Source organism: Hyaena hyaena, unplaced genomic scaffold (genome assembly GCF_003009895.1).
Source record: "Hyaena hyaena isolate Hyena2069 unplaced genomic scaffold, ASM300989v1 scaffold_65, whole genome shotgun sequence".
In the NCBI taxonomy this organism is placed as follows: Eukaryota; Metazoa; Chordata; class Mammalia; order Carnivora; family Hyaenidae; genus Hyaena; species Hyaena hyaena.
The window spans coordinates 3980109-4004948 of NW_024080697.1; the positions used below are offsets into that span (position 1 = coordinate 3980109).

Here is a 24840-nt window from a genome sequence, read left to right on the forward strand (position 1 = left end):
GGGAGAATAGTGGAGTCAGTCTTTCAATGAATATGTGTTTGGCACCAACTGGTTCCAGTGTGGCTCTAAGCGCAGGGAATTCGGCTGCTAACAAGACAGACAGAAGTCCCTGCCCACCTGAAGCTGATGTTTGGGTGAGGTTTACAAGGATGGTGGTTCTTTCATTCTCCCCGTTCACGCCCAAATCCAGAATAAAGGGTTCTTGTGTGGGGAGGCCTGGGGTGATTGATGTGGGGAGAATCTGGCCCTCAGGGAGCCTCGAACTCAGGGGGGAGGGAAAGAGACAAGTATATGGTTGGGGAAGGAGGCAGGTACGTAGACACTAGGAGGAGTACGAATAAAAACCCAGGAGGAAGAAGGGGGACAGGGAAGTCGATCCGTACCCACCTCCTGTGACAGAAGTGTGGGCTCCGCCCGTGTTACTTGGACCTTTGGCCTCTGAAGGATGTTGATAAATGGGATAGAGTTTAGTGAAAGATACAGAAATGAAGACAGGGCTGGAGGGAGTGATTTATGAGAGAGATTAGCAAGGTGCTGGTGCAGCCTAGCAAACAGAGGGATGGGATGGTGGCCGTGGGCTGTCTGACTGCTGAAGCCCCAGGAGAGGAGGGGGCCGAGGGGCAGGAGGGAGTGCCTGCTGCAGGAGCGGGGGCAAAATGAATGGGCATGAGAGCCTGGGGGCCGTGAGAAGGGGGGCCTTGGGACTATGTGTGCATGTGTGTGAATGTCTGGACCTTCCAGGATTGGGAGGCTACACAGGGACTTCAAGAAATGCAAGGGGTGAGAATTTCAGCCTTGGATGTTTTTGCAAGAGTTTTTTGGAGACTCTCTTTCTAGCTGGTAGAATATCATATCTGAACCATGTAGGTGTGACCACTCAGGTCAGAAAGACTTTTATCCTTTAGGAAAATTTGATGTGCCATTTCCAAGAGGGAAGGAAGGAAGAGGAGAAGAGCAGATGGAAGAGTTAGGAGTACATGTTCTGTTTCATAGAGAGGCCAGGGTGGCTACCTTTGGGTGGCATTGCAGGAGGAGGCCAAAAGCGAGGCTGTGGTGTGCAGCCCTGGGGTCTCTGCTGGGTGGCTGGCCCGAGAGTGGGCTTGAGGACCTGTGTTGAGCCTGCTGCTCAGACAGGAACAAGAGGTGGCTGTTGGGTTTGGAGCCTCCAGCCTGGCATCCCTTGAGCTCTCCATGGTGGCTGGTTGGAATATCTGATCCATCTTGGGCAGCCTGGGGCCCCGGTTCTGTTAACTCTTGATTTTATGTGTGTACATGGGAGTCTGGGGCTGCAGTGTCTCATAATTAAATGAGCAGATGGTACTCCATTCTGAACATTGTAGACAGTGCTTCTTTGGCCTTAAACGGAGGTGCTCCGAGCACCCGTGCATGCCTTTGGGGACACACCCTCCACGTGTGTTTTTTCTCTCACTCCCTCCAGAGGCCTGCTGGGAATTCCCATGGCAGCAAAGAGCCCAAGCATGGCCTGGATTGGCATACAGCTGGTGGAGCTGAGAGCCTGTTTGGGAGCATCAGGGAGCACTGGCCCTGGCCCATCTTCTTGGCCCCTCTCACTGAACTGAGTCATCTTATTTGCTCCATCCTTTCTCTGCTCTTGACAGATCCACGATTTATTCATGAGCTTTGATGACACTCCCCTGGGGGCCGCCTCCCTGGCCCAGGTCCACAAGGCGGTACTGCATGATGGCCGGACGGTGGCCGTGAAGGTCCAGCACCCAAAGGTACAAGCTCAGAGCTCGAAGGACATTCTTCTGATGGAGGTGAGAGCCTTCGCCTTTCTCCTTCCTTTATCCTCATTCTGTATTTCTCTGGAAATTGGGTGGCTCCAGTGACACTGATTCAAGGCAGCTGAGTGGAGTGTGACCCTTTGAGCAGCAAGGCAGGAGAGGAAAGCTTGAGACCATGACAAAGGAGGTGTCGTGGTGATGCTATGACTGGGGGTTGGGGGGGCAAGGCTGGGTTGGCCAGTTCTTCTTAATTTGTTCCTAGGAACTACCTGGGGACGGTCTCAGAGCACGATGAGCAGCTGCTGGGACTGCATGGAGACCTCATATGCATGTTGCAGAAATGAGATGAACCAAAAGTGATTTCCTTGGGGGTAGAAAAGTTACAGCTTCATTTGTTAATTCATAACAGAAGGGAGCATGTGGTCAGCCAAGGGATGTAAAAATGACAGGAAGATCACACAAATATTTACATAGACTGTGTGCATATCTCCCATGTTTTGAGTGAACAAGCTTGTCTGCCTTAAAGTGTTCCTGGAAAAAAACCCTGGTGGAGACTGTGTCTCTGGACTTTTCTAGCTCTGTCCGCAGAGCAAGGGAGGGTGAGCCTGGTAGCCGGCTGGTGGTAGCCAGCATCTGGCCCGGAAGGCCAGCAGTGCATTTAACCTGCCAGCATGTCCCTCCCCTTCTCTGCTGTCCCCCTACCATTCTCTTTCCTCACGCTGGACCCTTAGTGTGTTCCCTCAGCTCACCTTGACTAAACTTCGCACACACACGGAAGGTGTCTTTTGCACTAGGCACTATGGGTGAGGGAGCTCTGTCTTCATCCCTCTTTAGCAGAAGGGCAGGTCTGGACACAAGCAGTCACCGTGTGGGGATATGAGCTCCATGAAAAGGGTGTGTGCACAGCGTTGTCAGCCCTGTGCCCGGTCTGTTGGGGGCATCCTCGGTCAGGGAGGTGCTTCCCTGAGGCGCCGGTGAGACAGCCAGGCAGGTGAAGAATAGCCCAGCCTGTGCCAGGGTGTGCTTGGAGGGGAACTTGAGCTGGTTCAGGTGGTGTGGCTGGGGATGGTTGCAGATGGGCTGAGGAGGTCGGCAGGACAGCACGGAGGGCCTTATCTTCCAGGCGAAGGCATAGAAGGGTGTACACAGCAGTTATGGATCTACTGTGGAACTGAGCAGATCTGATTCTCTCCTGTAGTCAGTGGGGAACCGCTCAAGAATTTTAAATCAGGGGAATGTCATGATCAGATGTACATTAGAAACAAAAGTCTGTTGGCAGTCTGGAGGATGTATTGGAAGGCAGAAAAATTGCAGCCAGGGAGACTAATGGAGAGGCTGCCGTACTGCTCAGAGCCAGAAATACTCATGTGAACTGAGGCAGGGGAATGGGAGTGAAGGGGAGTGAAGGCTCGAGGACCTTGTGACCAGCTTTACATGGGGTGGTAGTAAACACTGGCACGGATGAAAAGGAGGAGAATAAAACAAATTGTAGGTTTCTGGCTTAAATAATTAAGTTTGGGTGCCTTTAACCAGTGTGTCCATCAGGGTCCAGTTGGGAGGAAAGAAAGTTGCTCTAGGTATTTCCAACAGAGAATTTAAAAGAGAAAATGAGGCTCCCAGGGGATAGAATTGCAGAGAAGCCAAATGGGGTGGTGAAGCAGTTACCACCTGCAGGAAGCTCCTGCCACCCTCGTGGTGGAGGGGCAAGGAAAAGAGGTGGTTCTCTGGAGCCCAGGAGCCAGGGCCACCCGGTGGAGCTGGCCCATGAGGAGCCGGTCCTCTGGGAGGCCGATCACAACCGTAGGGCCCATCACCTGAGAGGTGGAGCTGCAGGTGCCGTTCACGCGGCGTTCTGCCAGTGTTGCCCCATGGCCAAGCCTAGATGGAAGGGAGCCTGGGAAGTGCAGTTTCTTCTGAGAGCAACGGAGTCAGGATGATCTCAGAACAAGGTAGGATGGGTGGTGCGTCCAGCGCTCTGGTCCAGCGGGACCAGCGCTCTGCTGGTCTGCATTCAGGTGGAAATACAGATGCAGGATTGAACAGCAGGGATGCTCATGGTAGGTGGCTGACTCTGGGGGAGTAGTCAAGGTCACTTAGAAAGGTCTGGCAAAGAGGAAAAGAGGGAAAGGGAAGAGCTGTGAGGAACACCATCATGGGGAGCATACACCAGGAAGATGAGCCCTCGTGGGAACAGGGAGGGTGAGGCCAGAGGGATTGAAGGAGAACCAGGACTGAGCAGTGCTGCTACGTGCAGTGGAAGCCATTCAGGAAGAGAGCTAGAAAACATAGTGGCTTAAAGCAACGGTCGTGTGCTTTGCTCATGAATCTGCAGTCAGGCAGGGCTTGGTAGATAGACTCACCAGTGTTTCATGTGGTGCCAGCGGGGTGGCCTGACTGAACCGGATGGTCTGCTTCCAGGTGGCTCCCTCACATGGCTGGCAGCTCCACTAGGGCTGTGGGCAGGGCCTTGGGTCCTTCCAGGGAGGCCTCCCTGCGGCTGTTTGGGCTTCCTTACAGCATGGTGGCTGGGTTCAAAGAGCGAGTGTCCCACGAGAATAAGGCCGAAAGCACGGGACAATTTTATGACCTAGCCGTGGCAGGCATTTAGCACTACTTCATCCTTACTCTGTTGGTAAGAACAAGAGCCACAAAAACTCCCTTGGTTTAAGGGGTAGGGGAATACTCTACTCCTTGATGGGGGCATGACCACATTCTAGATGAGCATCAGAATGGGAGGTGTTGTTGCAGCGATTTGGGGAAATACAGTCTGCCAGAATTACTCTGTGCTGTCAAATGAGAGATAAAATTAGTAAAGCTCTGGAAAGGGCCTTTTGGATTTGGTGATTGGGAGTCCTGTAGAGGAAGCAAAGAGAATGAGGTGAAGGGGTGGGAGAAAATTGAGGTCCCAGATAGTGGAGATGGTTGACGTAGAACACTCTTCTCAGACGTAGCCATGGCAATGGGGAGGGTCATGTCGTGCTTAGAGCAAAGCACAGGATTAGAGGCGGGGACTGGAGCAGGCTGTTGCTGATGGGCAGGGTGGCCATGGAGTGGTAGGCAGAGGGTACTGGAGATCTAGGAAAGAGAAGTAACTGACAGATCTGGTTCTGGCGGAGACTCTAGGGGTTCGGCTCGAAGGACATGGGTGGAAGCATTAGTCCCCGTCAGCCTTTGTTCTGAGACTAGAGGAAGATGGTGAGGCTGCACACAGATGAGTGTGTGGGGCAGAGGGGGATGATGGAGGGAAAGTGGGCAGCTGAGTTGTACCAGCCTGATAGCCTCTATTTTTTTCGCTGCAGTAGGAGGCAGGACCATCTGCTGAGAACGAAGGGGTAGGAGGTGGCATTGGAGGCCGGGGTGGGGGGTGAAGGTTTGGAATAGCTGCTCTATGTGATGGAAAAGGCAGCTGACCAGGGCTTGGGAGCAGGGTCCCTGAGTGGCCCTGGGCATCCCTCTGGAAACCCAAGTTTTCAGAAGCACCTGTTGGTGGCTGTGTAACAACCATGGTTGGGAGTGAACTGAGAGTCAGGGAGCATCCCTGGGACCCAGCAGCCACTCCTATCCAGTGGGGCCATCGGGACCCTCTTGGGCTACGAGAACAGCTGATACCATTTCTCTACTCAGAGCCTCACCGACTCTCTAAGTAACGGTGACCGTCAGGTCAATAGCAATAATAGTGGTAATAAAGATTTGGCATCTTCCTCCTGGAGACAAGCATCAGATGTTTTTCTGGGGAAGTACGGCCTGGAAGCTGTGTGCAGAGCACACACAGAGTGGCTCTGAGGCAGAGTTGGAGCTGGGATCCCAAGGCTGATCAGAGACCTGTACTCACCGCCTTTAGAAGAGAAGCTGGAACGAGGCTCGAGGTCACCACCTCCGTCCACCATCAGTATTAACAGCAGCACCAGTGGCCCTGCCTCCTCACTGGGCTTGGTCTCCGGTGGAAAAACATCCTACCTGGCCTCACTCTCCTCTGTAAAACTAAGAAGAGCCTAACTGAAAAGCTCATTTCATTTTATATTTGAAATGAGTATTATAGTTTTTTTTTTCTGAGTCCTGACCTAAAATAGTACCTCTGGTTTAGGAATGAAAACCCCAGAAAGGTTGTCATGTGTGTTAATAGGAGAAGAATGATTTCTAGGGGGCATTAGGGGGAGCTTAGCCACCAGAAACTTGGAGACCAGGGGGAGGGAAAGCATAGCCTTCTGGCGCTTTCTTTTATGGCCACTCCAGGTATCTTGTGTCCTCATGTTTCTCACTGTCCACTCCTGTTCCTCTCTCCTCTCCAACCCTGTGATTCCTCACAGCATGGTCTTGGGGGGAAGATAATCTGACCGGAGTAATTCACAGTAAGGAGAGAGTGACTAATAGGCTTAACCTTTGAATATTTGCAGTGTAAGAAGTACACTTGTAAATCTAAATTCATTTCTGCTGTAAGGACAGGTCTGGGGAATAGTGAGGCTTTTGAAGGTGAGGAGGTTGGGGGCTACTACCAGTTGTATCAGTTAAGATGCTTTTGGCTGCAGCTACCAGAAAAATCCAACTAAAAGTGGTGTAAATGATAGTAACCTGTATTATATCACATTTCAAGGCAGCCAGAGATTGTGTTGACTATTCCAAGACTGACTGATTCAGCACTTCACTGTATTTAAAAAAAATAATTTATTATTATAATTGTTATTAAAATTAAATTAAATCCAAGTTAGTAAACACATAGTGTAATAATGATTTCAGGAATAGAATTTAGTGATTCATCACTTACACACAGCACCCAGCGCTCATCATAACAAGTGCCCTCCTCAGTGCCCATTGCTCATTTAGCCCATCCCCTCCACCCACAACCCCACCATTAACCCTCTTCACTGTGGTTTTTAAGGGCCCCGGTTCCTTTTGTCTTCTACTTTGCCATCTCCACATCCTGGTTTGTCCTTCTAAGGTAGTGCTCCTCATGGTCCCAAAACAGCTGCAGCAGTTCCTGCTATTACAAGTAGATGACATCCAGTGCCAAAGAGGACCTGTTTCTCATATTCCTTATCAAAAAAGAGCCCCTCAATAGAATTCCCTTCATTTCTCATTGTCCAAAAATAGGCTGCGTGCCCAAGTCTAAATCAATCTTGGCAAGAGACCTAAGAGATCTGATTGTGATTCACCTTCTCCAACTGAGGCCCGCCTTCCTTGGGGGACATGAAAGGTGCACAAAATTGGGGTTCTGTTAGCCGGGAAGGTGAGGGAAGTGGCTTTAGGGTCGGCACCTTGTAGCGCAGGTGACCTTAGTACTTTGTATCTCCTGCCAACCTGGCACTCTTCTTGGGGAAGGGGACAGTCTCTTGGATAGACCATTGAACGGGGGCAGCAAAGTGGAGGCCGACTCCCAGTAAATGGTGTTTGATGAACCTGATGGTGTTGGTGACTTTGCACAAAAGAGAAAGGCACAGCCAAGAGTGTTTTCAGCTTTGTCATTATCACCTGATATTGTCCCTTTAATAGTTGGGGCACCTCTACTTCTAGATGCACGGCCAGTGACTCTTATTGATTTGAGCGGCTGTCCAGAGCCAGACTAATTGGGCCCAGAGATTGGAACAGTGATTCAGCAGGAAGGGGTGAACTGACACGGCAGAGCCTGTTGTCTGCTGGCGGGCTGGCTTTGCAGCAGCTCTTGCCCGCGCACAGGAGCAGGGAGCAGGGAGCTTAGCAGGCTGGACCTCACTGCCCTTCTCGCGGTTAGAGACACGGTGGGACCCGGAGGGCCTGGGAGCTGGTGTAAAGCCATATTCCCCGGGTCCCAGCAGCAGCAACCCATATCACTCCCTGCTAACTCCAAGCTTCTGAAATTGATGATGAATACTCCCTGTGCTCTGCCACTCCCTAAAGAGTCTAACTCCTGTCCCCAAGGCACTGTGCCACACAGGGGTGGGCCTCTGGTCTGAGCACCAAAGTCTATGTGTGATATCCTCTGGCCCATCCCAAGGGCTCTAAAAATAAAGACCTGTGACGGCCACGTGTTTGACTTTTTTTGAACAACATTTTCAATGCCTGCTGTCTGTCATCTCGTTTCTTTTCTGAATGTGTTGATTGAACAGTGGGTGGCTAGGTAATGTTTGTGTTGGCACAGACTCCCAACAGCTGATTTTATTTTCTAAAATACGTTTTAAAAAACCCCAGAGATGTAGACTATCCCATGGAAACTTCTCTTCACCCTATCATTCTGTTTTCTAAAAAGCGTGCACTTTAATAACTTATCAGCACGAAGATAAACCCCGTGAAAGGCAAGCTATTTACATCGCCCTGAATTGATTTTCGATCCTTGTCGAACATCCATTTTTTTTTTTTTACCAGTTCAGACCCGTGCAGGCGTTCTATTTTGTGCGCTGTTTTCCCATAGAGCGTTACTTCTTTTATAAGATATAATAACTTAATAATAGTCGCTCTTATTTCAGTTGGTTTTAACAGTTCACAACAGTTCTTTTTATGCCTTATCTCAAGCTTCCTATTGTACTGTCCTGTATTGTATTGCATGAGTCAGGCCTGCATAAAGAAAAAAGTGAAAAAAAGCCTGGGTCCAAGTCCTGCATTTGAAATTACAAGCTATGTGACCTTGAGAAATTCTTTAACCTCCTGGAACTGCTTTCTTTCTCTGTAAAATGGGCAAGAAGAAGATTAAATGAGAGCATGTATAGAAAGTGCCTCGTAGCACTGTGCCTGGCATGGGGGAGGCACTGTATAATGATAATTTCCTTTTTTTTTGTTATTATAAATAGCAATCAGTAGTTTTCAAACTTTTATGTGACTTTCAATTTTTCCATTATATTTCTATGTGGCTCACAATTGATTTTTCCTCCTGGGAGCCAATGACCCTATAGGAAAATAATTTCATTATTTAACCATGAAGGAAATATTAATGGCTGAACATACCTTGATTGATTCATAAGGTTTCAAATCATGTAGAAGATTCTCAGGCATTCCAAAATCATGGTTACTGAAAATTCAGAGGTAATCCCTTTTCCCACCAAAACCCCAGAAATAGAAAAACTTGATGTGTTTGAATAACACACATGAGAACATATTATTCTCTGGGGAGAGGACAAACCCTTTGAAATGTTCATTTGTTCATTCATTTATTCAGTCAGTCATTCACATGAATATTCAATAAACATCTGCTGAGTATTGAGAACATGCTAGACATTGGTGGAGACACTGGCTGTTGGAAGAATTTTATGGAGAAGATACATTTTGGGAGAAAACTCAAAAAAGCCAAATTGATAACAACACCTGTTTTATTTTAGTTGACTGCAGCTGTTGTCAAAAAGGGAAAACCTCAACCAATCTACTTAGGGCAGGCTCTCAGGAAGGAAATTGAATGAAAACAGAAGGTGAAACTTTTGTTTTATCCTCCTCAGTCAAGAAAAGTCTAAAATGGCAGCAACCCAAGCCATTTTAGATTTGGACCAGATGACTGACCCATCTTGCCACCCCCTTGAAGTTCAAGGGGTTGGTAACTCCCCTCTATTATATACAAAATTATGTGAGTATGTACATTTTCTGGGCTTCATAGCCGGCGTCACCTTTTCAAATTGGTAAACTTCCTATAAAGGGGATGGTATCCTTTTATCAAGCTGTGAACCACTGACTTCTATTCAAATGGACTCTCTCATTTTATGTTAACCAAGGGGGTGACTATGCATGCAGTGCTTTAGAAACGAGCTTTATGAGTACTGTAAAGTTTTTTGGGTTATGAATTGGTTTACTAATTAGTTATTAAATAGTTACTAATACTATTAGTATTCATTATTATATCAATCAATAAAATCTTTGCTTTTATGATTAATAACATTAGGTATTAGCAACCAATAGTTCTAGTAATGGCTAATTATATAATTGATTAGTAACAGAAAAATCTTTAAAGTGCCTTTGAATGCTGTTTGGATATTAATGATAGCTTAAAATGTCACAGATAACAGCACTATACAATAAATGTTGAGGATTTGTGGTTTGGCCAGAAGCTTCATCCCCAGGTAAAGACCTCACTAGGGTACATGGAGCTCCTTGTGTATGCCCATTTCTGGCCCAGGGTAATTATCTAGGAGGTAATCAATAAATATTGATTGAACAAATCGACTCAGCAGACTGAGTCTCATTGTGGTTCCTTCCCTTGGCCCTCCTGGGTGAGAACCTCTGGAACTTAGGCTGGAGCAAAATGTCCAAGAGGTTTCTCCCTGAACTTGGAGCCCAGAGAGTAGAATTCAGGTGCTTCAGATAGCAGGTGTGCACTTGGCCCTGGCCTGGACAAGTGCTTCTGTTTCCTGTGCACCAGCTCTGCCTCCCGCTGGTGGCACCTGCGGGCCGTCTGAGGGCATGGTGATGAGAGGCAATGCCCTGGGGACTGCTGCTCCCTGTGCCAGGGTCTGACATATGCCATATGGGCCTTGCTCTTGCCACCTCTCCTTCCTAGTTCTGTGTGACTCAAACAGAAACAAAACATAAACTAAATCAATTATCGTAAGGTCACAGGTCTAGCTCATGAAAGACTAGACAAGACTTAAAAGAAATTAGACTGCAGCAGAATGTAATTAAAAAGGGTTTTGATAGGAATTGAGTGTAATAACCCTGAGTGGTGATTCCTTCAGAATGGCATCTGATACATCGTTTGGGATATAGGGTTTAAAAACAAAGCTGTGAATGCCTTGTAGTTAATGGCCCTGCTTTAGATCTCTTCCTTTGGTATTACATGTGCCTATAGCTGTGCTGGGTATGATACAGACCAGGACAAAAGGAAGCATATGGCAAGGTTCATAGCTGGGGCTCAGTGAGTCCTTCTGGATAGATGGGATGGCGTCTTAGTCTGTTCAGGCTGCTATAACAAAGTACTAGAGACTAGGTGACTTAAATAGCATTTATTTTTCATAGTTCTGGAGGTGGGAAGGCTATGATCAAGGTGTTGGTTAATTCAGTTCCTGGCGGGGATTTTCTGGCTTGAAGAGAACCACTTTCTCTGCCCCCACACGAAGAGCTCTGTCTCTTCCTCTTCTTATCAGGTAATAATCCCATCACAGGGGCCCTGCCTTCATGACCTCATCTAAACCTAATTACCTCCCTGAGGCCCCATCTCCAAACACCATCCCTTGGGGATTAGGACTTCAACATTGATTTTGGAAAGGGGATACAAACATTCAGTCCACAACAGATGTGGTAGGGCTCTTGGTACCAATGGGCCCATGGTTTTTTCATTCTTGCTCCTTGCTGTCTGGTGTAACCATGGGGTAGAGATGGGTATTCTCAGAGAACTTGGACTATAATTCTTACCAAGAATTTCTGGGAGGAGTGGTCACTTCAAACACTATTAGGAGGAGAGCATACAGTAGAACAGGAGAGTTGCCTTCTGTGTTTCTCTCGGGGAATACTGGAACATCTCCCATGTTCCTTGCCTCCTCCTCATCACCTACTGCAAGAGCCATCATCCGTGAACTTTCTACATCATCTTAAATCCAGAGCCCCAGTGTGGGGCAGCCTCAGAACTGAGTCCCAGCACATAGAGGGGTCATGGAATGCTCTGCGGATATCACTGGGCTCCTGTTCTCTGCCAGAGATGTTTAATTTCACACTATTAAACTGATAAATACCCTGTATGTCCAGTAAAGTCCCACTTTCCATCATGTCCTCATTCAAGAATCCAAATGTGGCCAAATTGCCAGAAACGTAGCTTTTTATCCCAGTGGCCACATCCCTTATCTCTTACTCCTCTTGTCTTATCCAACCTTGTTTTCTTATTACAGTGTACTTTTTATCAAGAAATATTTTAGACAAGTGAAAAGTATAAAAAAACACATTATAAATGCTCGGGTACCCACTGCTCAGCTTAAGAAACAAACAAAATGCTGCACAGTTGTCGCACCCTCCCTGCCCTCTGTAAACAGGACCATGAGAAACAAGTCCGGGAGCAGCAAAGGCTGCAGGCAGCAGTCCAGTAAGTGAGCAAGAGCAAAGGTTTGGGGGCAAGGTCAACTCCAGTGGAAGTCTGGCTTGGTGCCTCCCTGCTGGGCCAATTTGGGACAATCCTATAAACTCTCAGAGCCTTGACTTGTTTATAAAATGGGGATAAGTGCATATGGTTGACCCCCCCAGAGTTGTGAAGACCAAACAGAGTCATGATATAAGGGCTTAGCCCCGCACTGGGCATGCGGGGAGGGCTCAGCACTGGGAGGTGTGGCTGCTGGGATCCTCTTGGATTTACACTACAGAGATTGGCCCCTGGGGAGCAGCGAGGCCTTACTTCAGGGGAGGCCCGGAGAGCTGTTCCTGCCTGGACCCAGGCGAGAGGGCAGGGACCTGAGCTCCTGTGGTGGGTGCCGTGGGCTGACTGATGGGGTGTTTGGTGCATTTCAGGTGCTCGTCCTGGCTGTGAAGCAGCTGTTTCCAGAGTTTGAGTTCATGTGGCTGGTGGACGAAGCCAAGAAGAACCTGCCTTTGGAGCTGGACTTCCTCAATGAAGGGAGGAATGCTGAGAGAGTAGCCCAAATGCTCAAGCACTTTGACTTCTTAAAGGTGGGAGGGGCAGGGCAGTGCGGGCGTGGTGGTCTGATGAGAGTGCAGGGAAGGCCGGGCCCTGCCCTGAACATTCCCCCTGCAGGACACGAGTGGAGATGCCCTCTTCCTGAGTTTGCTTTCTGAGGATGGATGATTTGTCCCTAGTGTTGCTCGTTAAAGCTCCTGAATGTAGCATTACAAAGAAATGCCAGATGTGATTGTTGACCTGTCATTCAAACAGATGTTTATTGAATGATTGGCAATTTTAAGACATTGAGTACTACCCGAGGGCCTGTAAGCTCCAGTCTCTGCCTCCGTGAAGCGCGGGCTGCTGCTGTGCGCTGGCGCTATTCCTACCACTATATGTATGTTACATCGGTTAATAGTTCTGTTATAATACAACATGTGTTTTCCTAGACATCTCCATAGCATGCTCCAAAGGATGCAAAAATCACACAACAGAAACCACAGGGCTTCTTGGGGTGGGGGAATAGGGCTAGGCTTACAACAGTGCCAACAGTCACAGGGAAAGATGTTCAACATCACCTGTCATCAGGGAAATGCACACCAAAGCCACACTGAGGTATCACCACAGACCAGAATCAAAAAGACAAGAAATAACAAGTGTTGGTAAGGATGTGGAGAAAAAGGAACCCTCGTGCACATTCGGTGGGGAATGTAAATTGGTGCAGCCACTGTGAAAGACAGTTTGAAAAATCCTCAAAAAATTAAAAATGGAACTAACGTATGATCCAGTAATTCCACTACTGGGTATTTACCCAAAGGAAAAGCCTACTAAATTTGAAATGTGTTTATTGCAGCATTATTTACAAAAGTGAAGATGTGGAAGCAGCTCAAATGTCCACCCACAGATGAATGGATAAAGAAGATATATATATATATCTCATATATATATATAAAATACTATATAATATTCTATTATGTGTATTATAGCTATAATACTAATAGTATATAGTATTTCATTATATATGTCATTATATATAATATATATTCCATTATGTATATTATATATTATGTTATATGTAACATTTAATATATAGATAGTATATAATGTTCCATTATATATATCATATATATTCCATTATATATTATATATTATATTATATATATATAATGGACTGTTAGCCACAAAGATTATATAATACATATTCCATTATATATTATATATTCCATTATATTTTATAATATATATATAATACAGCCATGAAAAAGAATAAGATCTTTCCATTTGCGACAACATGGATGGACTAGAGTGTAGTGCTAAGTGAAATAAGTCAGAGAAAGACAAATACCATATATGATTTCACTCGTATGTGGAATTTAAGAAACAAAACAGATGAATAAAAGAAGATAAAACAGGCTGAAATACAGAGAACAAACTGGTGGTTGCCAAAGGGTGGGGGATGGGTGAAATTAATAAACGGGATTAAGAATACACATTATGATGAGCACTGAGTAATGTATAGAATTGTTGAATCATCCACCTGAAACTAATAGAACACTGTATGTTAATTACACGCCAGTAAAAAAATAACAAAAAGAGACAATTTGCAAAAGAGAAAATGCACATTTAAAAAAATGTTACCAGTGACCCAGAAAATAAAAGAGGGTAGGAGCCTAGTAAAAGCAGTAGTTTAGTTTTGCACGTAATGAAATGGCTGAGAAGCACATAAGGCAGCAGAACATGTAGGACTCTACCATGACATCTACTTGTGAAAGTGGGCATCAGAGGAGTTGCCGCTGGTGTGTTGTTGTGAGGTGCAGACGGAAGGTCATCTGAAACTGGAGACGGAAAGTAATGATGCCGGATGTGCGCACGTGATGATGTTGAGGTGTGTTTGTGTGTGTGTGTGTGTGTGTGTGTGTGTGTGTGGTGTATGCCCATGTGGCTCAGTTCAGCTGGAAGCAGTTTCCTGCATTCGTAAAGTAGTTCCTGTGGATGACAGCTCATAGAAGCAAATGCAGAATTTGCGTTATGATCAAATTGCCCCCTCATAGATCAGTCGCATTGGAAAAAATTTGTGTTTTCAAGTGCTGTAAGAAGAGCTGCCTGTATAATGATAGAAGACCCCTCCTGAGGGAAGTAATATCAAGTGATACGAAGTAGCAGCTCTGTCCGAGGTCCTACTGGTAAGTGTTCTAGAGATTCAGGAGAAGGCACTCCTGTGGTGCATCAGGGCAGGGAAGCACCTGCCGAGGAGCTTGGCACTGGCACTGGTCCTTGACTGGCCTGATGGTCCCCACGGGCTCCACAGGGTTGGCATGAGAGAGATGCACCACATCAATACCACTGTTCTTCCCACACATTAGGTCCGTGGCGGGACGTGGACCCATTTACCCAGGGGTTCCTCCTCCTGGCGTAGGGGTTGGGTCCCTCTGGTACTCTGTATAGAGAGCTTGGCTTTCAACTATTTGAAGAGATCAGGCCCTTCTCTCTCCACTTGGGAAGGCTGGAGTGTGTGGGAAGGGAGGTCACAGAGCCTTTAGGAGCTCCAGGTGCTCGTTCTAATGCTCTTTGGGGAGGAGGGTGTTTCAGTACATTGAATGGGGAAGTCTCTTGCTCTGGGCTGAAGTGTTCATGTGGCTTCTGAAGGCATCAGAAGACATGGAGATAGTGTTGATACTTCTATCCAGATGAATCAACAGAGATGGGGAGACTGAGGGGTGTCTATACTAGTCACCTGAGAATCCTAAAGCTCAGCTCATGGGAGGAAAAGCCGCAACTGTGAGTCAATGTAGTGCCTTGACCCTGGTTTTGGTGAAAGATGTAGCTGTTGGCAAAGTTTGACTCTCCGAGTGAGTTGAGAGTCGGGTCTGTCTACATGCCTGTTGGATGCTTCCCTGGCTTTTCCTTGTAGATCTGGATGTACTGACCCTCTTGTGCGTGTAAATCCAGATGTGCAGACTAGAGCTGGTAACCCTGCCCCAGCCTTGAAGTTCAAGCCACCAATTCAATAAAAACGTGGCTCTCTTAGACAAGGAGTGCTACCGATTAGCATAGTGCTGTGGAGTCTAAACTATGTTTGCTTCTACTTGCACATCCTGTTTCTTCCATTTCTTTATCTCCCATTCCCTGAGCTTGCCACTGTGCTAGGAGCTAGGAGTGCCTGGAGGCGTAAGAGATGGTTTGGCTCCTACCTGACAAAACTTCCCATCTCGTGGGGACGAGCACACTTGCTACAAGACGTCTGTGCCATGCACATATGCACGTACTGTGACGGAGACTTTGCTGTGTTTCTATGGATTCCCAAGAGCAAGTTCTTAATTCTCTCAGGATAAAGGAGCTCAGAGCGGAGTTCCAGGAAGTGTTGCTTGTACAAAGGGATAGGCAGTCTTCCCTAAAGGTGTCCTCTGCTGCCATGAAGACTTCGCAGGTGCCATGACATTGAATCCTTCCGACAGCCATCATCCCATTTTACAGATGGCAGTCTTAGAGGAGAGGGGCTAGGGTTACCACCCAGATTTTGTGATTTCATCTCTGGTGCTTGCCCGAAGACTTTCTGCTGTCTCTTACCCGGCAGGGGTGCTCCTCAGCACCAGAACCATGAACCTGACAAACAGAACCGTCTCCTTCACCGTTCCCATGGAAACAGCAAATTGTCCTCTGGCTGAGGCCAACTAGCGTCTGCCAGACCAAGACATGTAATAATAATAATAACACAAATTTTTGAAATGAGGATGCCAAATGGGTAAATAATTAATGTAACGATTTGACCCGCCGCTTCTAAAACCCACACACTGTTCCTAAGACAATGGTGCAACCAGGGCTCCTGAGTAATTAATTTTGCTTAAACACATAACAAGTGGGAAGCGAATTTTGCACCGTGAACCCAGTTCAGCTCTTAAAACTGGAGATAGATTGCTTTTGCTCACTGGCACCCCATCACAACATCTGTGTGTAATTAAGCCTCAGCGAAGAGTTTACCTCTCAGTGTGTGAAGCATCTTCCAGTGGGGCTTAATAACCTCAGCCCCACGACATAAATCTCGGAGCCGCAGACGAGCCCTGAATGCAAATATGGTGTCGGGGAGACTGGGAGAGGGTGAGAGGGCAGCCGGGCTGAACGGTCAAGTCCAGGGCATTTGTGCATTTGTAGTCAGTGTGTGTGTGTGTGTGTGTGCGTGTGTGTGCATGCGCACGCGTGTGCGGGAGGGGGAGGGGACAGGGCAAGTGGTGAGGTTTGTGACTAACCCGGGGGACAGCTGGGGACAAGGTAGGAGGGAGAAGCCTTACAGCCACAGGGTTTGAGACCGGGAGAGGGGAGAGTGAGCCCGCACATGTGAAGGCAGGGTAGATGAAGCTGTCATCTCCAGAACAGGGCCACTTCCGGGTTCCTTAGTGCAAGGTAAGGAACCTGACACTCTCCAGAAGTTGTGGGCAGGCCTTGAGGAATGTGCATGCTTTTGGAGAAGCACCGTAATTTCCTACAAATAAAGATTAAGAACCACTGATGTATAATAATTAGTGTGAGTTAATAATTTTTACATGCCTATGCTGTGTTAGACACCTTTTTAAAGTGCTTTGTATATATTTACTTAAAAATATTTTTTAAATATGGCACACAAAAGTGCATTTTCTCTTTATTTTCTCCCTAGCACCTGATTGATAGTTCTTTATTGTTTATGTTATTAAGGATTTTAAGTAAAACTATCTACATACAAAAAATATATTTTTAAATGTTTATTTTTGAAAGAGAGAGACAGAGCATGAGTGGGAGAGGGGCAGAGAGAGGAGGGAGACAGAATCTGAAGCAGGCTCCAGGCTCTGAACTGTCAGCACAGAGCCCGGTGCAGGGATTGAATTCATGAGCCGTGAGATCATGACCCGAGCTGAAATTGGATGCTCAACCGACTGAGCCACCCAGGCGCCCCTATTTCCTTTTTTTTTTTTTAAATTTTTTAAGCGTTTTTATTTATTTTTGAGAGAGAGAGAGAGACAGCGTGAGCAGGGGAGGGGTACAGAGAGAGGGAGACATAGAACCTGAAGACAGCCTTCAGGCTCTGAGCTGTCAGCACAGAGCCCAACATGGGGCTCGAACCCACGAACCGTGATATCATGACGTGAGCTAAAGCCGGACGCTTAACTGACTAAGCCACCCAGACGCCCCTATTTTTTAATGTTTGTTTATTTTATTTGTTTTGAGAGAGAGAGAGAGAGTGGGGTGGGGGCAGAGAAAGGGAGATACAGAATCTGAAGCAGGCTCCAGGCTCTGAGCTGTCAGCACAGAGCTGGATATGGGGCTCTAACTCACGAACCACGAGACTATGACCTGAATTGAAGTCAGATGCTTAACCGACTGAGCCACCCAGGTGCCCCCCGTATTTACTCTTTAATCCTTATTCTGCCTTACAAGGGAAATGCCATGATTGCCCCATGTCAACAGTGTGGAGATTAAGGCCCAGAGAGAGGAAACTTTTGCCCAAGGTTACAGGGCTTCTGGTAAGGGGCAGAGGCAGGTTCTGAATGGAGGCAGCCTGGCCCGAGGGCCTGCACGTTAAACCACTGTGCTATTCTGCCGCTGTAATAATTCATGGGGCACAATAATGAATTGTGCCGGACTGTCTGTAGCGTCAGCGCTCACCCTGGCTGTGTATCAGAACCACCTGTGAAACTACACGGCTGTCCTATGGCAGCTGATGCTTGTCCAGCCGGTGCTGGGTGTGTGCTGCTGTGTCACGCGCCAGGGTCCCACACACACTAGCAGAAGTTCGGGATGTTGCTGCAATGTCAGCGCCGTTTTACACGTAGGAAGCTGGCGCTCAGAGAAGTCATAAAACGAAACCGCAGTCACATAACTGGGAGGTGGAAGAGCCAGGGCTCCCGCCTGATAGTCTGACCGTGGGTCTGCTACCCTGGGCTCCCCGGTGATGGCCGCTGACCTAGACAGACCGGGGCCCACTTCACAGGTGGGTTGAGCGAAGCCCAGGAGCAAAATAGAAGCGTGGGGTCAGGGCCAGATTATGAAGTGGAGGCCCAGGGTCTTGAGCTGGAATTTTCCATAATCTGTGCCTTCCTTCTTCGCATCAGGACTGGCCCCAGCATGGGGGGGGTGGAGGGGTAGAGGTGGAGCCCAGGAAAGTGGGGCCTCTGATCTTTAGCAAGGAAACAGACTTTGGATCCGAGTCCTGATGGCCAGGGTGTGAGCCCTGGGCCTCCCTGGCCACGAGCCTCCCTAGGTTCAGTTTTGTTTGGAGGAGGGGGGGTTCCTTCTCATTGTCTCTTTAAAGTAAATCTCTTTCATCTTTCCCTACTGCGATGGAAGGAGAAGAGGGAGGTGTGGGGACGAAACACTGGTGTCGGGGTGAAGGGAATTTCACCTTACACCCCAAACCCCCCTGCCCGCAGGGTGACTTAGGGGCAAGTCGTCTATCAGACGTCCCACTGTCAAGCCAGGTTTCTCCTGACTGTGCAGAGAGGAGACTTGCCTCTTGAAGTCCTTTCTGTGGTGTAGCCATCAGGGGGCAATCGCCACCCTCCCTGAGCTCCCATGGCAGACCTCTCTACTGCCCAGGTTTGGTATTCTGTCATTTGAGATCTAAGGAGCTGCAGCAGAGGGCCATCATGTTGTCAGGCAGGGACGGTTGCATCTCGGGGGAGACTGGGGAGAAAGGCGGAGGCTCAGGGAGAGCAGTCTACCCCCGCCCTGATTAACAAGCCCATCCAAGTTGCCCTAGGTGGGCCCAGATGGGGTGCCGACCTCGTGTCCCCAGAGTCCCCCACTGCCAACCTTGGGTTTCCCAACAAACCGAGGAAGAACTTAACCCCAAAATCATGTCCCTTCCATTTGGAAGCCATGGCCAAGGACTGCAAACTTGCACTAATATTTTTAAATTTTATTTTATTTTATTTTTTAAAATGTATTTTATAGAGTCAGAGCGTGAGCAGGGGAGGGTGAGAGAGAGAGGGAGACACAGAATCCGAAGCAGGCTCCAGGCTCTGAGCTGTCAGCACAGAACCCGATGCGGGACTCAAACCCACCAACCGTGCACTAATATTTTTGAAGGTAGCTTTTGAGACCTGCCAAGCAGGACTGATTTTTCAGTTCACAGTCTTAGAGAGTCACAGATTTCTCTAGGCTGTGTTCAAACTGTAGGCAAGTAGCAAACCAAACGACCCCTTGACTTCTGTTGGAACCATCGGTCCACAAAGCCCAGGGTGTTGTACTTGCATGCGCAGCCCCAGTTATCCTCTGGGCTCCTTCTTGCCATGGGGCAGGAACAGTCCTTCATAAGGAGGGAAACTGAGGCATTGGAGGTTACCTGGCTGGACTAAGACACGCAGAGTTAGCAGAGCTGGGAAGGGAAACAGGTTTCAGACCTGAGGGGTCGAGATGAGGGAAGTCCTTATTCCCCAGACCCCTTGAATTAGCTGCCCCCATTTCTTTATTTGTAAGTGGAGAGAAGGCCATCGAGTTGTTGGGGAAGCGTGACATGCTAAATATCCCAGTACTTCCTTCTTCCTGGCAGCGGTGGCATTCTTGGCTGTCACTCCCTCATCTGGCAGCCCGGCAGCCCTTGGTGCAGTCTGATCTCTTGCCTACTCCCGGGGAAATCTGTTCTCTTTCTGGCTATTGGGTACTCAGAGTCAGAGGGAGTTGGAGAGCATATTGGTTAGGAATGCAGTTGTCTGCAGGTAATCAACAGCCCAATTTAGAGTATCTTAAACAAACAAAAGATTTATTTTCCTCACATGGCAAGAAGGCTTATAGCAGTTGCCCCCTGGTAATTGTGTTAGTGGTTTGATGGTATCAGGGCTGGCATCTCTGATTTTCTTGGACTTTTCCTCATGGTTGCAAGATAGCTGCTGCAGCTCCAGGTATCACATTCACTTTCAAAGTGGGACAGAAGGGTAAGAAGAGCTGCACCATTTACAAACACCCTTTAATGAAGAAAGTAAAAACCTTCCCAGAGCCTCTAGCAGACCTCCACGCGCAGCCAGAACTGTGTCCCATGGCCATACCTACTGCAAGGCAGGCAGGGAAAGTATTTCATTTTTTCTGTCTCTGGGGAAGAGGAGGATTGGGAATAGGTGCTGGGTTAGGATCCAGCACCGTCTGCCACAGACCTGTAGGAACAGGCATGGGAAAACTCACGACTTCCTTACTGAAAAATTTATCACCCAGTAAAAAATTTGTTCATTTGTTCACTCATTCATAAACATATACATAGAATATATCCAGTACACAGGTGTAGAAACTGAGGCAAAAGGTTGAGATTCATGTAAGGAGCTTACAGTTGGCCTAGTGAGAGAGGGAAATAGCCTTTAATGGCAACTCTGGCTCAAGTATGGGGGGGTTCCACAACCTTTCCCCTAAGTCCCAGTTTTACTTTTGGCTCTTCATTGTGTCTGGAGGCACTGAGGAGGGTGGGGAAGCCGTTCTCTGGTCCCCAGGTAGGAGGGGGTCTCTAAAGGAGGGACCAGAGGCCTCGCTGTCAGAGGAGGTAGCATGGCCTGCCCTCATCTCTTGGCCTGACCCTCGCTTTCCCCACCTGTTACTGCTCAGGTCCCACTCAGGCTTTGTTTCCTGCTCCTGGGAGGAGCATCTGCCCTTGCCCGGCTCACTGTACCCCTAGCTTCGGGGCCACCAGCCCTTCTGACCTGCCCTTTCCCATTCCAGGTCCCCCGCATCTACTGGGAGCTGTCCACCAAGCGGGTTCTTCTGATGGAGTTTGTGGATGGCGGCCAGGTCAATGACAGGGACTACATGGAGAAGAACAAGATTGATGTCAATGAGGTGAGGTTGCGCTCTCATGGCTGCTGTGCGAGGGACACAGGCTTGGTCGGGGCCGCCCACCAAGGGTGGGTGTGTCCCCATGAGGTCTCACTGCCTCGAAATGGACCTGTTGACCCAGGAATCATAATGCCGCTGAGCACCAAGCCTCCTTCCAGGGTGTCTAGCATGGTCCTCTGCCCTGTCTCCCAAGGCGGGGGCTGGGAGCACACGGTGGGGAGCAGGCACATATTGAGCCCTTGATTGCATCTCCTGCCTGGACAAGCGAATTCCATCTGTTAAGGAGTGTAGTGACATGATCTTAGTTAGCACTCTGGGTAGGCAAGAGGAGGGAATGGAGAGCAAATAAGCCAGCCCCATGCCCCGGGTTAGCCTCTGTGAGGCAGGGCTGGGGCACACTGTTGGTTTTTGTTTTCTCTGGACATGCAGAGTGGGGTAGGCTGATCCAGAGTGATTTGGGGGAAACAGTAGCAGCAATAATAATAATTACAAGCAACTAAGATGTGCTAGGCACATGACGCACGTAATCTCTACTCCTTACAGCTGTCTTGACAAGGGTGAGATGAGAGACCATAACCCCATTTATGGATGAGAAAGCTAAAGCTCAGAGAGGTTAAGTGACTCGCCCAAGCTCACACAGCTAGTGGGGACAGAGCTGTTTGGACCCAGTTCTGCAGGACATCCATATCTCTGCTCCTCCACCTTCTCCATCCCCCTCTCGGGGACTGGCCTGGGGCTGCAGTGGAACCAGAGCCAGCCGGGTGACGGCCACATCAGTAACTCCTTGAAGAAGGAGGTGCGGGACTGACGGAGAAGCCCTGCCCACCACACAGGCACTATCTGAATGCAACCCTTCTCCCTTTAACTCATGTCAGGCATGGTTTTTTCCATTTCGTGCAAACACTGTTCCATTTTTAGAGATGAGAGGAGATGAGCAGTGCTGAGCACCACGCCCGGTGTGTGGTTGGTGCTTCAAGTTGGTAGTTAGTTGAGTATTGTTGTTTTCATGATTATTACCATCGCGGAGCACTGTCCTTTCTTCCTTTACCTCCTTATACCGTTAACACTTACCATCCCTGTGCCAGGCCCTTTCTGCACTGCAAACTTAGGAGGAGTGTGTATTTGCAGGTGAGGAATCGGAGACCGAGACAGGGAAGGTCCCAGATCTTGATGGCACACTTCCATTGTTTCCACATGGATCCCATGTAATCTCCAGTCAGATAAAGATGGAAATCACTCCTAGACCTCTGGCAGGCTTCCTCACCCTCACCAGAATTGCCTTCCTGACTCTGTCACCAGAGGTCACTTCTGCTTACTACTGAACTCCCTATAAGTGGAATCACACAGTGCAGTCTTTTGTCATCAATTGCCTGTGGGTCTTTTCTGGAAGCGGTGTTCCCTTCCATTGGTCTACTGGTCCATCCTTGTAATAGTACCACACTGTCTTGTTTACTTAATTCCTCAGTCCCCTGCCCCTGGTGTCTGGGGTTTGCACGATCTGGAAGGCTATTTGGTATTCTAAGATGTCGTCATTAAAGACTTCCCCAGAAAACTCAGGCTGGGCAGTGGGCGGTGGCCCATGTGCTCTATTGTGCTGTCAGTGACCATTGGCGATGTTGGGAGACAGGCCCTACTTTACAGAAAGTAATCTGTTGTGTCTCTAACCAAGCAGCATCAGAGCCACAGGCCTCATGGAAGACTAGTGGGAGTGTGTGTGTGTGTGTGTGTGTGTGTGCGTGTGTGCATGTGGTTCGGAAGACTCCACATTCCTGGAACATTCTAACAGACTTCTGTTCTAAGGTCCCCTGAGGACTGTGGGACTCCACGAGCCTGTCCCTGGAGTGAAGCCCTCCTTGGGACAGCCTTGCTGTGAGTGTTCCTTGGACAAGGAAGTACCAGGGACAGGCAGAGTGATAAGGGACAAACACCTCACCCCACATATCCTGGGCACTAGGCTGTTTTGTGGCATCTTGGCTGCCACAGGTGGGTCACTCAGCGTGAAGGTGGGGCTCAGGAAGTGGCTGTAGAAGGATTCGCTTTCCAGGTGGATGGGGATGACCCCAGACCACCAACCACTTACTGGGCCAGCCCCATTCCACTTTGGAGAGGCCTGCTCATCCCAGCCTAGCTGAGCCTGGCTTGTGATGACCTGAAGATCAGACTCAGTAGCCAGTATCCAATAGACTCAGCTAGAGAAACACCAGGTTAGGAGGCAAGAGACCTAAGTCCAAGCGCTAGTTCTGCCAGTGGCTTCCTGTGTGACCTTGGACAGATCACTTCCCCTTTCTGGGCCTCAATTACTGAAGGCATTGGATTAGCTGCAATCCAAGGGTACGTCCTGCTTGAATATTTACACAGCAGTGATTCCTGGCTTGCTGGGAGCCAAGACTTTAACCATCTATTTCAGAATCACCAGGAGGAGCTTATTTAACAGTACAGATTCCTGCTCCACCCCAGACTTACTCCTCCATCTGGAGTGGAAAAGGTTGTAGGAATCTGCATTTGCACAAACTTCAGGTGGTTCAGACGCTGACTGGAACCCAGCAACCACCGGCCACCAGGTCAGCCTCCAGGCATCAGGCAGCCTGTCCCATGTGCTCCCTCATCCCACGAGCGTGAGACCTGGGGGGCCAGCAGCCCGCGGGGGCCCTCTTTTGTTTGAGCCTCTGCACCCAGAAGTCGCATATTACTGAGGGCCTGACCTGATCATATTTGCCAGTCACATTAAGAGCTGGTGACAGTGACTGTCATTGATTTTATTAAAAGTAAAGGTCGAACAGGAGCACGCTTCCCTAGGCTGGACGGAGCCTCCTCAGACCATAGGACCACTATTGATTGCAGACCTTTTATCGAAGGTTAATTGGATTTTAGTGAGTGTGTGTTCAAGACTCTGCCTGGGCTGAGGCCCAATTGAATTTGTGTGAAATTAGCCGAGAGAAAGGTGACAAAGTTGGGAGTTTGGGGGAGGCGGGGATGGGGCCTGCGGGCCTGGCAAGCAGACACCTTCTGTCTGTGAAGAGTGGGTGGGGGTGGGGGGGCTTGCAAGAGACGCCTGGGAGCCAGCGGGGGAAAGGGGGCAGGGGGCTCCCAGTGCTCTTTATGTTGACTTGGATTCAATCCTCTATCCTTGGGATGGCCCTCTGGGTATGTGGTGTGGCTTCCAGAGCCTGTCTTTTTGCCTCTCCAGAAAATAAATCTCGCCTTGAGTCAAAGGTGGTGGGGTGGGTTGGGATCTGGGGCTCAGCTCTTTGAAAGCCTTCCCTCAAATCCTTTTTCAAGACCACTAGCTCCTCTTTGCAGAGGTGTCAGGGGCCCTCAGTTACTGAGGCTCCATTGGCTTGGGGCAGATGTCAGGCTCTCCCCTTGCCACCTTAGGGCCCCTCGTTGTCCAGCTGGCTAAGCCCGTTCTCAGCCGCTGTCTGCCCCCTTCCCCTTCCCCAGCAGCACAGTCTTGTTCGTTTCTTTGTCTCTGCTCTGTTATTGGGGGCTCTTTGTATTCTTTGTTTCTTTTAGTCATTTTCATTGGGTCGGGGATGGAGTGGAGTCAGTGTGCGGATTCAATCTGCCACGTTCAGCCAGAGCCTCTGGCCACACTTCTTCCTTCCTTCCTTCCTCCTGTCATTCTGGAAGCCGTGAGAGGGTCTCAGATGTGCCTTTCGGCAGACATTTATTGTGTACCTACTGTGTGCAGGCACTGCGCATCAGTGGTGTACCAGAGGTGGGCACAGCGTGTGGGAGAAGGAGGCGCTGGGTGAGGCCTCACTGAGGCTGGGCGCTATAGTGGGAGATGCCGAGGGTTTCAGAGTTGGGGCACCCCGGGGT

General features: G+C 48.7%; 1 protein-coding gene across 3 annotated transcripts in view; it reads left to right on the forward strand.

Moving 5' to 3' along the window:
- Positions 1–24840, forward strand: part of ADCK1 (aarF domain containing kinase 1) — a 117949-nt gene that overhangs the window by 77251 nt on the left and 15858 nt on the right. For all 3 annotated transcript variants that reach the window (XM_039232360.1, XM_039232361.1, XM_039232362.1), the window contains 3 exons: positions 1620–1778; positions 12126–12284; positions 20905–21021. In XM_039232360.1, coding sequence (XP_039088291.1) covers positions 1620–1778; positions 12126–12284; positions 20905–21021 — 435 coding nt within the window. The remainder of the gene's footprint in view (positions 1–1619; positions 1779–12125; positions 12285–20904; positions 21022–24840) is intronic.